General features: G+C 57.9%; 1 protein-coding gene across 1 annotated transcript; it reads right to left on the bottom strand.

Annotated features, from left to right (window-relative positions):
- Positions 1-507: 507 nt before the first annotated feature.
- Positions 508-13,117, bottom strand: KCNN4 (potassium calcium-activated channel subfamily N member 4). The gene is made up of 9 exons (XM_037820656.1): positions 12,508-13,117; positions 9,478-9,573; positions 7,714-8,141; positions 5,905-6,040; positions 3,551-3,661; positions 3,266-3,384; positions 2,809-2,878; positions 1,461-1,628; positions 508-1,054 (listed from the first exon to the last, which is right to left on the bottom strand). Exons 1-8 carry the CDS (start codon positions 12,664-12,666, stop codon positions 1,464-1,466), a joined length of 1,284 nt encoding a protein of 427 aa, XP_037676584.1. The 5' UTR covers positions 12,667-13,117; the 3' UTR covers positions 508-1,054; positions 1,461-1,463.
- Between the last annotated feature and the right edge of the window lie 271 nt (positions 13,118-13,388).

Raw genomic sequence — 13,388 nt, 5'->3', positions numbered from 1 at the left:
AAACAGGTATGTAGGATGGTTTGGGGCTCTTTTTAATCTCTTGATGGGTGAGTTGTCATCTAAGTTCTGGTGGTGGCATGAGTAGAGGGGGAAAGGACAGCAGAAGAAAAAGAAAAGGACAGCCATGCGTTGTGTGCAAAAATCAGTAACAGTAATAAACGTGATTCATTATCTCTCGTGATGTGGTTCTCACTAAACGCCCGAACCTCGGTGGCACTTCCTGTTTTAATCTTCACAGCAGTTCCAAGGAGCTAGATGCCCCATTTTACTGGTGAGGTAAAATGTTCAGAGAGGTGAAGCTGCTTGCCTAAGGGCACACAGCCAGTGGATGGCAGAGCCAGGGTTTGGACTCTGATCTGTCCGAATCAAGAGCTCTTGCTCTTAGCCTCAGAACCAGGCTTGGTGGGGGGTTTTGTGGTTCAGGGTTCAGACAAGACAAGGTCCTTCCACTGGATGACCTACCTGTTCGGAGTCTGGATGTGTTTAGAAAGAAACAGCAACATCTTCTGGCTTTGTTTTATGTTTATTACAAAGTATAAGAGCAGAGAGAGACTGGTGGGCTGGACCCCCGATCCCCTACAAATATTCTCTGCGGCTCTGGAAAAAGTGTTCTGCTTGCTCTCCCACCAGGGGGCGCCCCTCCCGCCTCTGTCCCAGCCTTGGTCCCGGTTCCAGCGGGGGTCACTGAGGCTCCCCAGGACCCTGGACTCCGGGCCCACAGCCCCCTCCTTCCCCGGGACCCAGGAGACAACGGTCCCCAGGCACCCCGCTTCAACCGAAAGCCAGAAGCGTGGGAAGAACATTTCTGATGACAGCATGTGTGGGGGTGGGTGACTGTTTTCCTATGAGGGGCTGCAGGGGTGGGCCCAGGGCTCCCTCCTTCAGCCAGTGGTCCCACCAGCAGCCGCAAGAGAGTCAACCGGCTCCAAGTTGGGCCCCTTCAGTCCTCGCACTTGAGGTGCTTGATTCCTGGAAGGGGCTGGGTCAGGAGTGGCAGGGAGGGTGTTCTTGACCTCTCCCCTGGAGAAGTAGCCTGGTTCCTCTTCCATGGGTCCTGGAGAGACAGACAGACAGAGAGATGATGGACAGGCAGGCCTGAAACCAGAGGGAGAGCGAGACTGGGGACACACCAAGGTGGAAGCAGACAGAAACCAGTGGGCAGAGGGGGAAGGAGTAGTGAGGGTGTACGAAGAGAGACTAGGGTGCAGGCGTGCACGTGGACAGAGGCACAGGACGGACAGAGCATTCCCAGGAAAAGGCAGGGTGGGGAGGGCAAGCAGCAAAAGAGGGAGAGGGCCCTGAGGGTCCACGGAGGGGAGCATGAATCTTCACTATCTTCCAGACAGAGCTGGAGCAGAAGAGAAAGGGTGACCTTGTCTCCCCACGCCCGTGGCCACACGGGGTGCTGGCCCCTGGCACTTCCTCCTGGATGTCTTCCTGCCCGAGTTCCAGCCCCTCACCAGCTACGTGGCCTCCTGGCAGGGTTGGAGAAGCTGCCGTGGCCCCAGGGCAGTGCTCAGCAGCTCGGACAGGGCGTCCAGCTTGCCTGCCAGCGCGTCAATCCGCTTCTCCAGGGCCCGGTGTGAGGTGCTCAGGCCCAACTGCAAGTCACACAGGATCATGTGCATCTTGGGTGGCAAAGAGAGGGTCGAGGTGTCAGGGGGCTGGGTGGGCCACGGGGTCAACATTACCTTAATAACAGTTACAACTGATGAGCACCTGCCATGTCCCAGCTACCTTGCTAGGTGCTGTTTCATTCATAGTTTGTAACCCTACCCCCAAAGCCGTGGGGAGCGGGAATCCTGTTCTCATTTTACAGGTGAGGAAACTGAGGCCCAAAGCAGTTAAGTAACATGCCCAAGGCAGCACCTGGAACAGGGCCTGGAGTTTCGTAGGTGCTCTTTAAGTATCTGTGGCATCACGAATGCCTGACTTCAAAATCCACATCACATTCTCAAACTAGATTCAGCTTTCTATGAGAATTCTTTTCATTGTTTCCCCTCCGGGAATTCTTGAATTCCATGTTTTGGGCTTGACAATCTTCAGAAACTGGGACCTCCACCTCCTCCCTGAGCCCTGCCATTGGGTTGGAGGCCTGCAGCTGCAGCGGTGTTTGCCATGTCATGGGTGCCAAGGGCCTCTGTTTGAAGTGTCACGGACTAATGAGAAAAAGCAAAGCAAAGGCCACTGGAAAAGCCAAAGGTGCTGTGAGCCAAACCAAGGGGGCACGGCGGCCCCGGCCCCGAGCACTGATGGAATCAAGTGGTCCCAGCAGCAGAGCGGGGAGGGCGAGCTGAGTCCTGCCTTGGCCGGGCAGCTTGCCCAGCGGAGAAGCACCTTTGGCCCTTCCCAAAGCGGCAGAGATTGTCTTTTACTAAAACAATGTCATCTGTCTCCATATCAACGTTGTGAATTTCATGTGAATTTCAGTTTTATTGGTTTGTAAATTTGCTTTGCTTTTTATTGTTTTATTGTTTTATTGTTGTATGATAGTGGTAGCTGGAAAGAATTTTATACCCCTCTCCGTTCACATGTAAGTAACTTGACAATAAAAATAATTTAGAATCAAACACTGGGATTCGTTATGCAATTACTTTTTTTTTAATTTTAAAAGGGATCTGAACCTTACCTGAGGTTAAGAAACACTACTGCATCATTCATTCATTCATTCATTCCACCACGAATGTCTGCTGAGTACCTATGTGTGCCAGTTCTGTGCCAGTGCTCCCCACGCTGGGGCCAGATGTCCCTGCCAGCAACCCTCAAACCACCATTCTTCCAGACCCCCTCCCATGGGCCCCCGGGAACCTTGGAGATGTCCACCATGGAATTCACTTGTTCCCGCAGCTTCCGGTGTTTCAGCCGAACCTGGCGGAACCTGTGGAAAGAGGAAGTGGGGGTGTCAGTTTCTCCCACAAGCCTGGTCCCCAGATGTGGCCCCCATCAGGGGTGGGAGGAGGGAAGAGAGAGCCAAGCAGGCACAGGAGGAGGAGTCGCCGGAGAGCAGAAGGGGCTGGAGGGGGTGTCTGCACCCAGGAGCCCGGCTGCGGTAGTCACCCAGGGAGCCAGGCACTCAGAGCGGCTCTGAGACGTGCAGACAGCCACCACCAGAGACACAGAGCCACTGCCAGGTCCAGCCACGGTCAAGCCCCGCGGACGGGTGCCCTGGCCTGGGCCGGCACAGGCGCGCGCACAGGGGCCGCGGGAAGCAGGGGGTGCCCGGGCCCCGGGGCTGCACCGGGAGCGCGCACAGAGCAGCCCTCACTCGTTGATGGCGGCCAGCAGGCTGCGCTGATGCCTGCGCGCGGCTCGGGACTCCTTCCGGCGCTTGTGTTTGTAGAACATCCAGGACTCTTGCAGGACTCGGGCTGCCGACTCCTTCATCTGGGGGGGTGCGTGTGGCAGGGTGTCAGTGGAGCTGGATCCCCTAGGGCTCTGGGAGGAGGGGCTGGGGACCCGGACCCCTGGGTCTGAGGGAGGAGGGGCCGGGACCAGGGCTCCTGGGTCTGAGGCAGGGGCTGTGCTCTGGGTGCCCTGTGCCCGTCCTCACCTCTTTGCTGTACTGGATGTCCATCATGAAGTTGTGCACGTGCTTCTCTGCCTTGTTAAACTCCAGCTTCCGGGCCACCACGGCCACCAGCAGGGCTGTGCAGCAGACACCCTGTGAGCACAGTGGGCGCTGGGGCACATATGCTGCGGGCTCCCGGGCCAGGCCTGGGCACTGATTTTCTTCTCGAGCCCTCCCAGCAGCCGGAGGGGAGGTGCAACCATCCCGAATTGACAGATGAGCAAACTGAGGCTCAGAGAAGGACCCAAGGCCCCACAGCTAGAAAGTGGTGGGGCCGGGATCAGAAACCACAGATGTCTGAGTCCAAGTCGTGTGGCTACTGTTCACACCATTGGAATGTCTTCTTTAAGAAGATGCGGGGGCTGGCTCTGGGTGAGGGGCAGACCTCGGGCTCCAGCAGGCCCCTCTCTCTCCACTGCTCTCATCTGGTCGGTCATCAAGCCCTGCCACTTTAATCACCAAGTATGTTCTCGCCCTCTCCCCATCCCCACGGCCTCTGCCCCAGCTCTAGCCCTGTCTTCTCCCTCCTGGACCACTTTCATCCCACTGGCTCCCACCCTGACCCCAGGGAGACCTGAACACTCAGTTATGACCCTGCCCCCTCACTCTAATCTTTGAGGCTCCCACTGCCTCAGGCTTCTTAGCCTGGCGTCCCCCTCCCTCTCCTGCCTCATTGCCCCACCTCTGCCCAGCCGTGCCCACTCTGCCTCACCTGCCTGGGCACCTGGGTCTGCAGGAGGGCTGGGAGGAGCCTGCCCTGTGGACCTGGCGAAAATCATTTGCTTCCACTTAGGGAATGTCACCCCCCAGGTGACCTATGAGGAAACTGGGAATCCTTCCTGCTCCCAAGGCCTTCTGTCCACCAAGGCCCTGTCACATCCCCTCTGCCCTGTGACACCAGCTCACTCTCCCTCCAGTTAGAATGAACCCTCGGCTGAGCCTCTCTCCTCCCCCGCGTGTTTCCGCTCTTGACAGCTCTGAACGGTTTCTAGTTTCACACATTGGCTCTGGGGGCCACCTGGGTTCCATTCCCAGCTCTGAGCAAGTTATTTAATCTCTCAGTGCCTCAGTTTCTCAACTGTAAAACGGGCAGGCCCTCAGAGCATTAGTATGGGGATTCTACGAGTTCACCCCTGGAATGTGTTTAGAACAGACACTGGTAACAGAGACATGCTCCGTAAAGCTAGCTATTATTCCATTACATCCATTGCACCGTGGAACCTCTTGGCCAGGAGCTGGCTGGGAGCTCTTGTGCAAATCACCCCCCTCTCAAGGTCTCAGTTTCTCCTTGTGTCAAATGAGGGAGGAGGCCATTGGCAGACCCAAGGGTCCCTGACTCTTTGGGAGTGTCCCCCAGGCCTGGTCTCTACCCCTCTTCCCCCGCCCCAGAGACTCATCACTGGAGGGGCATGGGAGTCACATCCCCCTGCCACCCATCCATCACCTGTGGACCCAGGGCTTGGGAATTCAACATGTCCTTGCTCTTTGGTTGTCCTGGGACAACATCAGGGCTGGGGGCTGGCAGCTCAGGTCCCTGAGGGAGAGGGCAACCAGATCTTGTGGGGAGGTGAAGCCCATGGCACTGGGTGTGGGTCCTGGAGGGGGACAGGGGCTGGTTGGGGGGGAGCTGGATGTCTTCCAGAAGGAAGGGGGTGGATGTCTGGATTCAGGAGGAAGCAGACTCTGGGGAGGAAGCTTGCTTCTGGATCTGGGGACCCTCTGCCTCAATCCTAGGGTGGGGGTGACTGGATGCCTGAGACCAGTAATAATAACACCCCCACCCCCACCCCCACACACTTACTGAGCACATGCCATGTGCCAGGTACTGTTTGAAGCCCCTGACGTGGTTTAGCTCATTTGATCTCAGCAACCCCCAAAGGAATACACTAGTATTGTTCTCTCTGTTATACAGATGAGGAAGCTGAGGCACAGAGAGATTATGCAGCTTACCAGCTAGGAAGTGGCAGAAGCAGGATTGGAACCCAGGCAGCCTGGCCCCATGGGCATGATCTGGATAACTAGACGCTATGGACTTACAGGGGATGGGGCCTGAGAGACTGGACTCCTGGATCCTGGAGGAGCCCAGGCTTGGGACACCAGGTGCCTGAGTCCGAGACAGTTTACAGGGTGAGGGACAGGGCGCCTGAGCCTTGTTGGGGCTGGGGGCTAGAGGCTGGAATCTAGAAGGAAGTGGAACTGGGAAGTTGGGGGGCCTGGATTGCCAAGTTCCCGAGAGAGTAGGGACATGGGGGCTGAATTCAGGAGTCTTGAAATGGGGCTGGGGGTTGGGGTGGGCAGTGCGGTAGGCATAGGGTCCCTGAAGGGGCTGTGCTCACCATGACGCCAGTGCAGAGGCAGACAATCTTGCCCCACATGGTGCCCGGCACCACATCCCCATAACCGATGGTCAGGAACGTGATGGGGATCAGCCACAGCGTGTCCGAAAGGTGCCCAGTGGCATTAACAGCCTGCCTAGGGGGAAGGGAGAGTTAGTTATGAAGCCCCATCCCATGGGTTTCTCTGATGCTTACTACCCTCTCCCTCCCAACAGCCCCCCATAGCCCCCAAAAGCACCCAGACAAAAAGCCGGCAAGTCCTGGGCTTTGGAGAGCCTGCCCAGCCTCCTCCCTTTGCTATGTGACCTGGGTAAGTTGTTCAGCCTCTCTGGGCTGTGGGATTTGACTCTGGGTCTGGCCAATTCCAAAGCCTGAATGTTTGCAGCTATGCCACCAGGGGTGTAGCATTGGCTGCCACCCAGCCCAAAGTCCACTTGTCAGACCCTGGCAGGGAGCTGCATCCACTCAGCGGAAGGGGTACCTTTTTCTGATGTCCAAAAAGATGCTGTATGGCCCAGAGGTGGCCCCATCAGAACTAAAAAGGTGGGATTCTAAAAAGGCTTGGTGGGACTCTGCTTTTCTTTCTCCTCTTTTCATAGACAGGAACAATTAGGTCCAAGCACAGAGGAATTTAAGATCAGTATTTGTCTAACTTTGGTTCACAGACTTCCTGCATCAGAACCTGCAGGGAAAGCTTCATTTCTGGATCCCATCTTAGTCCCAGTGAGGTATCTCTGGGGGTAGGGCCTGAATCTGCATTGCCAACAACTCCACACCCACCCCTCCCAATCCTGGAGTACATTCAGTTAGAGGACTTCGGCCTTCGGATTACACTTTCATTCCCTCCTCATTCTCCCATTTTTCAGATGAGAAATTTGGTGGCGGGATCATTCATTGATCCTGATCCTGACCAATTTCCCAGTTGGGGAAATTGAGATCCTGGGAGGTGACGGAGTGTAAAATCACAAAAGATTAGACTTGCCAGGGAGACTTTAAAAATGGTGAAATTTGACACCCATTTTACAGATGAGGAAACCGAGGGTCAGAGAAGGCGAAGCAGTCACACAGATAAGCTGGACGAGAGATCTGAAGACAGATCTTCTCATCTTCCCTTCAAGACTCCTTTGCCAGATGCGCTAAACCCAAGGTTCTCAGACTTGAGCAGGCATGGGTATCTCCTGGAGGGCCTGTTAAAACAGATTGCTAGCTCACACCCCGTGGAGTTTCAGATTCAGTAGGTCTGGGTGGGGCCTGAGAATCTGCATGTGCAACCTTTGCAACCCAGCTCCCAGGTGATGCTGCGGGTTTGGAAACCACACTTTGAGAACCACTGGCTACGATTCCTCCCAATTTCTGACTCTGTAAAAGAAATTGAGGTCCTGAAAGGGTACAGGCCGGGCACCAGGTCACACGTGGTCCAGCGGGAAGCCTGGAATTGGTTCCTATTCCCTGCGTGGAATTCTTTTCCAGGGGAGCCCCAAATCACTCCCATCTCCGAGTCACCGCTAGCCCCTGCAGCGCTCCTGGGCTGACTTGGAAAAGTTGTCCCCTTCTCAAAGGCAGATGCAGCCCTTCTCGGGTCCCAGCGACTGCGTTTGAAGACGGAGCAGACGCCTAGAGTCCTGAGGCAAGAGGGGCCCAGGAACCAGAGGGGAGGGGGCTTCCTAGGGTCTGTGTGTGCCGGACTGGAGGCTGCAGGTGGAGGAAGGGCTGGGCCTGGGCCGTTGGTTTCTCCACCATCCTAGGGAGTGGCAGTGGCTGGCTGGCTGGCTGCAGCTCCAGGGACACCAGGGCCCCCAGCCCCCTCACCTCTCAGCCACGGACAGCACCCAGGCCGTGGTCAGCCAGAGGCCAAGCGTGAGGCAGAGCAGCAGGCGGCCGGGGTGCGTGTTCATGTACAGCTTGGCCACGAACCAGTGGCGGAAGCGGACTTGGTTGAGGGCGCCGATGCTGCGGTAGGACACGTTGAGCAGGACGCCGCTGCGCAGGAGCACGGCGCGGGGCACCAGGTAGAGGCGAAGCAGCATGGCCAGCGACAGCAGCGCCTCCTCCTGGCCCAGGAAGCTGGGCCAGGACTGCGCGTCCGTCCGCGGCGACCCCAAGCCCTGCGCGCAAGGCGGGCCCCGCAGCGGCGCCGGGTGCAGCCCGCACACCACCAGCTCCAGCACGATCTGCGCCACCTGCCGCCGGGTCAGCGCCACGCGCCAGTCCTGGAGCGCGTTGTCCGTCATGAACAGCTGCGGGCGGGGGCGGAGGAGGGCGGTCAGGGGCGGTCCGCCCGCTTGCACCCGGAGATAAGGTGGGCGCGCCCGCTGGGTCCCGGGAGGGAGGGAGATAGCGCAGGGGCGTGAGGCCCGGGAGGGTTGGGGAAGAGACCTGGTAGGACCGGAGGAAAACACCCCCTCTCCTGCCACCACCTCTCCCCCGCTAAGTTTCAGGCCACATGGAAAATTTCTAGCCCGTGAACACTTATGGAGCACCTACTGTGTACCTGAGACTGTTGCATATGCTGAGGATACGGAGTGAACAAAACACACAGAAACCTTCTGCCCCCCTGGAGCTCACATTTCACATCCCTGGAGCCCTGCCTACTCCTGTCATTCGGGGCATGCCTAGTAATCCAAATCATAACAACATTAGCATTAACAATTGCTGACATTTATTGGGCCCTCTGGATATGCTCGATCCCCTTTACACGGTGTGACCCAGTGAATGTGCTTGCAACGCAATGAGACTGATATTACTCTTACCACCATTTTATAGGTGGGAAAACTGAGGCCCAGAGAGGTTAAGAGACGGGCTCTCCCAGTGGGCAGTGGTGCAGCTGAGCTACAAATCCAGGCCACTTAACTGCTGGAATGACTGTTATTAATGATAAGGATAATGTGTACTTTTTGCTGAGTGCCTCTTATCTGCCAGGCACTGCATCAGCTTATCATGCTTGGCCAATATTCCCGTTTTATATGCTGAAGTATGGGGGGGGGCAGGTGGCGTAGGGTAGGAGTGTGGGGCAAGAGGATCTGGAGAGATGGGAAATGGGAGAGGTGTGGGGAGTTGAGTGGGTGAGGTTGAGTGTCTGGGTGAGATGGGGGCTATGGGTGGGAAGGATTCTAGGGTCTGGGTGAGGGATATTGACGCAGAGTGGGGGTCGGGAGTGGGGATGGAGCTGTGGGCACATAGCTGGGCTCTTAGGCTGCTCAGATCTAGGACTGGTGGGGACCCAGGACGGAGGACAGAAACCTGGGAGGCTGGGCCTGGTGCAAGGCTACCTGGGGTCCAGTGGACAGCTGCCTGGGGTGGAAGCAGGAGAAATGGGGGAGCTGGAAGGGTGGAGCAGCATGCAAGGAGAGCCTGCAGGTGGAGGAAAGGCTGGGGCTGCTCCAGGAGGCTCTGTCTGTTTGTGGTTCATCCCATCCCTATGGATAAGGGTGTGGATACAACCTTGGGCAGAGGAACCTCCTTACTCAGCCTGGGAGGAGAAGGAGGAGGATGGAATGTGTGAGTTGATGGGGTGTGTTGGAGGGAGGAAGGAAGAGGAGCAAGGAAGGGGCTCGGAGGTGGGGCCTTCCCTACCTGGACCTCCTTGGCATGAAAGGCCACGATAAGGCAAAGGAGCAAGAAGGTGGAAACGCTGATCATCCATTTAACCAGGAACAAGTAAAGTGCCCACTGTAGGGAGGGTAGAAAAAAGAGATGAGATCCCAGGTCTCCACCCTTCTACCTTCCTTCAAATAACTCTATGCCTTCTAGATTCCCAATTTCCTGGCCTCCCCCCCCACCCCAAACCAATACTTCCTGATGTCTCTGTTCTGGGAAAGTCCCAAACCATCATCTGATCCCCAGAGAGAGTGCCCTCTTCCTTCCCAACCAGACAGTCCTGCCCCAGGGGCCACCTTCCTCCTCAGCTCTTCTGAGACTCACACCCACAGCCCTGAAGGAATCCTTGAAACTCACATTTCTTCTTAATCCCAGCCCCCTAGAGGCGCCTAGACACTATCATTCAGCCCTCAAGGAATGACACCCCTGCCTTGCTCTCATCTAGCCCTGGGCCCTCAGCCCCCACTCTGAGGAGACACCCCCCAGGCCTGCCTCCTGCACCTCCTGCCCTCCCTCCTGCTTTCTCTCCTGGCTCTAAGCCCAGGGCAGATCTGGCCGGAAGCACAGGGCCTCCAGAAACCACGGAGAAGTGTTTTTTTTTTTTTTTTTCCTCTCTTTGTGTGGCAGTACCTTGGAGGAATCTAGAATTCTGGAGGGAGAGATTTAGAGGGACTGGGACTCCTGGATTCCCTAAGAGGGGGTGGAGCCCCGCCCGGGGTAGGTTTTGTGAGGGAGTGAGAGCCACCTGGGCCCCCATGCTGAGCCCAGCACCTGTTTCTCCAAAGACAAAGATGAAGACGAAGACGAAGATGGCTGCCAGTTCCCCTGGCCAGCCCAGGGCCCCACCTCTGAGCAGGGAAGAGGGCCAGTTTCCTGCCCCGGGGGGCCTGCCCCTCTGCCCACCTCCCTGAACAATGGGACTGTTGTCTCCAGCTCTCCCTAACTCCCTTCATCCTTCTTGGGCTCCCCATTCCCTCTTTCTTCCGATGGTTCCAACCCCCACTCCACTAGGCACAACCCCCTCCCCACTGCAGTCTGCTTCTCTGGTGGTCCCCTCTACTTTTCCAATCGCTCTTGCCCCAAATTGCTGGGCCCTGTCTGCACTTAGGCGCCAACCCATCTCTGAATTTCCCTGCCTCTGGGGATACTTGTTTCTGTCTCTAGTAGTGTTTTGAGGGTTTCAGCTTCTGTCCGGCTTCCTCTCTGTGGAATGTCTCAGTAGTGAGTTTCTCTGGCTCTGGCTCTGTCTGTGCCTCCCTGCCTCTTTCTGCATCTCTTTCTGTGTCTGTGTGTCTCTTTGTCTCTCAGTGTCCCTCTGTCTTAATCTCTCTGCTTCCCTGAACCTCTCTTCTGCCCTCCCCTCCCCCGCCCCCCTCCTCCCAGTGTCTCTGGGCTCCCCTGGGGCTTGGGACCTGCCTGTCCCCCAGCCCCTTCCCCTGGGGAGCAGGTATCTGGGTCCTCGCAAAAGGAGCCCATTAGGTTGAGATGGAGGTGGGGAGGGAGCTTGGGTGCCATCAAGGCAGTCATAGGGAGGGGCTGGGGAGGACCCTTAGGTGCATGGATTTCAACCCTCATGCCAGTTTACAGATGGGGAAACTGACGCTCAGAGAGCTGTAGCAGCTTCCCCGAGATGCCCCTGATGGAGGCAGCAGCCTGAGAGGTAGTGGAGGGAAGGCAGAAACGAGAGATGAGAGCGGGAGGACAGGCATCGGGGGGGAAGGACCCCAGTCCCCCCTCTATCTGCCAGAACTCCCATGTCCCCACTTTCCTGGCTGGGTGGGGTGCTACAGCGTGGGAGCGGCGGGTAGGCCCCGGCCCTGCTTCCTGTTGGCATGGGCTTCGGCGGCCCCACCCCCCGTGCCCGCTGCCCTTGCCTTGGCTGGCCCGGCCGGAGGAAGCTGGCCTGCCCTGGGTCTCCATGTGGCTCCTGGTCACTTCAGAGCTGCCTGCCGCCCCCACTGCCCAGGAACCTTCCCAATCTGTCCTCAAACCAGTGCCCCTCTCCAGCCCACTTCCCCAGAGAAGGCTCCAACCCCAACTCTCCTGCTGAGCAATTCTGTCCTCCCCTTGAGCCCCCGAGCCTGACCCTTGCCTGCCGTCTGTCCCCATCATTGCCGTGATCAGGGCTGGAATGTGCCGGGAACTTGCACGGACCTGTCCTGGCTCCACCTGTCCTTTCCTCCCCAGTCCCCACTAGACTCAAAGTCAGCCTTCTCTTCCCCGAAGACTTGCTGAGCCCCCTTTGCCTTCAGACCTGGGAGCCCGGGCCCCCGCTTCTGTCCTCCCTCAGCCCCCTCCTCCCCCCGGGACCCAGGAGTCCAGGCTGCTATAAACCTCCCTCTCTGTTATTTCTCGGACTAAATAGTGTATAGATTCTGGGGGAAATCGAACTCCTTAATGATGGGGATGAGGGTGGGGGGTGCCTTATTTTCCATTTCCCGCTCCCACCCCCAGCCAGTTTCTGCTGAGCTCTGCCCTGTGTGTCTGTGGCAATGGGTAAATGTTAGAGGCCAGATAAGGACCAAGGAGCCACCGCCTATGGAGAGAAGTTTGTCTTTCTCCCCTCCCTTCCGTCAACAAACTCAGAGCTACCTCTCCCCTAGTCCACTCGCAAAGACTTGAGTATCTGATCAGCCACTCTCTGGCCTTCGGGTGTCTGATTGCAACACCTTCAAAGAGTGAGACACTGGGACCCGAGTCCCCTCCCTCTTGGCATCCCCCTCAGACCCGGGAGTCCCGGCCTCCAGCACCCTCTCTCTCGGGACCCAGGAGTCTAAGCTCCTGGCACCCAATGCCCTCAGGACCCAGAAGCCCGTACCCCGAGACCTCCCCTGCCTCAGACCCAGGAGTCCAAGTCCCCAGCATCTAACTTCCTCAGACTCAGGAGTCCCCTCCTCTGTCCCCTCCTCCTTCAGACCCAGATGTCCGGACCCCAGCTCCTTCCTCCCTCAGACCCAGGAGTCCGGATCCCAGCCCCCTCCTCCCTCAGACCCGGGCTGCACTCACCGGGCACCCGCCGAACCACAGCATCTCCGCGTGCAGCACCATGAGGCCGATGCCAATTCCCGCCAGCGCCAGCGCCCAGCCCGCCAACCACTTCTCCTGCTCCAGCAGGCGCTTTCGCCGCCGCAGGGCCCTGAGGCCCGGCACCAGCTCCCCGCCCATGGCCCCCGGGGTCTTGGGGCTCAGCCAGCTTCCCGCCCAGGCTCCCCCACCTCGCAGCACACAAAGGGCAGCCACCGTGGCTTGCAGGTCGTCGGCCTGCCCTGCTGGCTCTGGGGCTCTGGCTCTGAGGCGCAGCGGAGCACCGTGCCCTCTGGAGGGTGGCGACGGCGGGGCAGGGCGGGGAGGGGCCCGGGAGGCCCCCGGGCAGGGGGGAGGCTCCCCAACCCCCCTTCCCAGACGAAGGAGGGGCGGGGGTGTAACTTGGGGCAGAGCAAGGAAGAGACATCCATCCACGTGGACAGAGCCACACTTGGACACACAATGGGCTTTGTCACATGCAACGGTCTGCACCACAAGACACACCTACACTCAGCCACACCCAGACACCACACAACCCCGGCCGATGCACACTCACACTCAGTGCTGCAGGAATCGAGCCCAGCACACACGGCCATACAACACAACCTACACAGAATGACTCACAGCTCCTGGCAAGCTCTGAAACCCACAGCCACACCCAGACGATACACACACGGTGTGACACACGCCGGCACGCAGCAAGGCAGCCTGCGTCCCGGGGCACACGCAGCCACCCAAATATCACATTTGAAATCGGCACAACATCTACTGACCTGGACACCCACACCCAAACACCAAACACGGGGTGGGACACATCGTGGGCACGTCAACACAACATGTCCCTGTGATACACAAATGCACCA

The sequence above is a fragment of the Choloepus didactylus genome, chromosome 27, assembly GCF_015220235.1.
Source record: "Choloepus didactylus isolate mChoDid1 chromosome 27, mChoDid1.pri, whole genome shotgun sequence".
Classification (NCBI taxonomy): domain Eukaryota; kingdom Metazoa; phylum Chordata; class Mammalia; order Pilosa; family Megalonychidae; genus Choloepus; species Choloepus didactylus.
The sequence above is the reverse complement of the archived record's forward strand: the minus strand, read 5'-3'. Positions and strand labels throughout refer to the sequence as shown.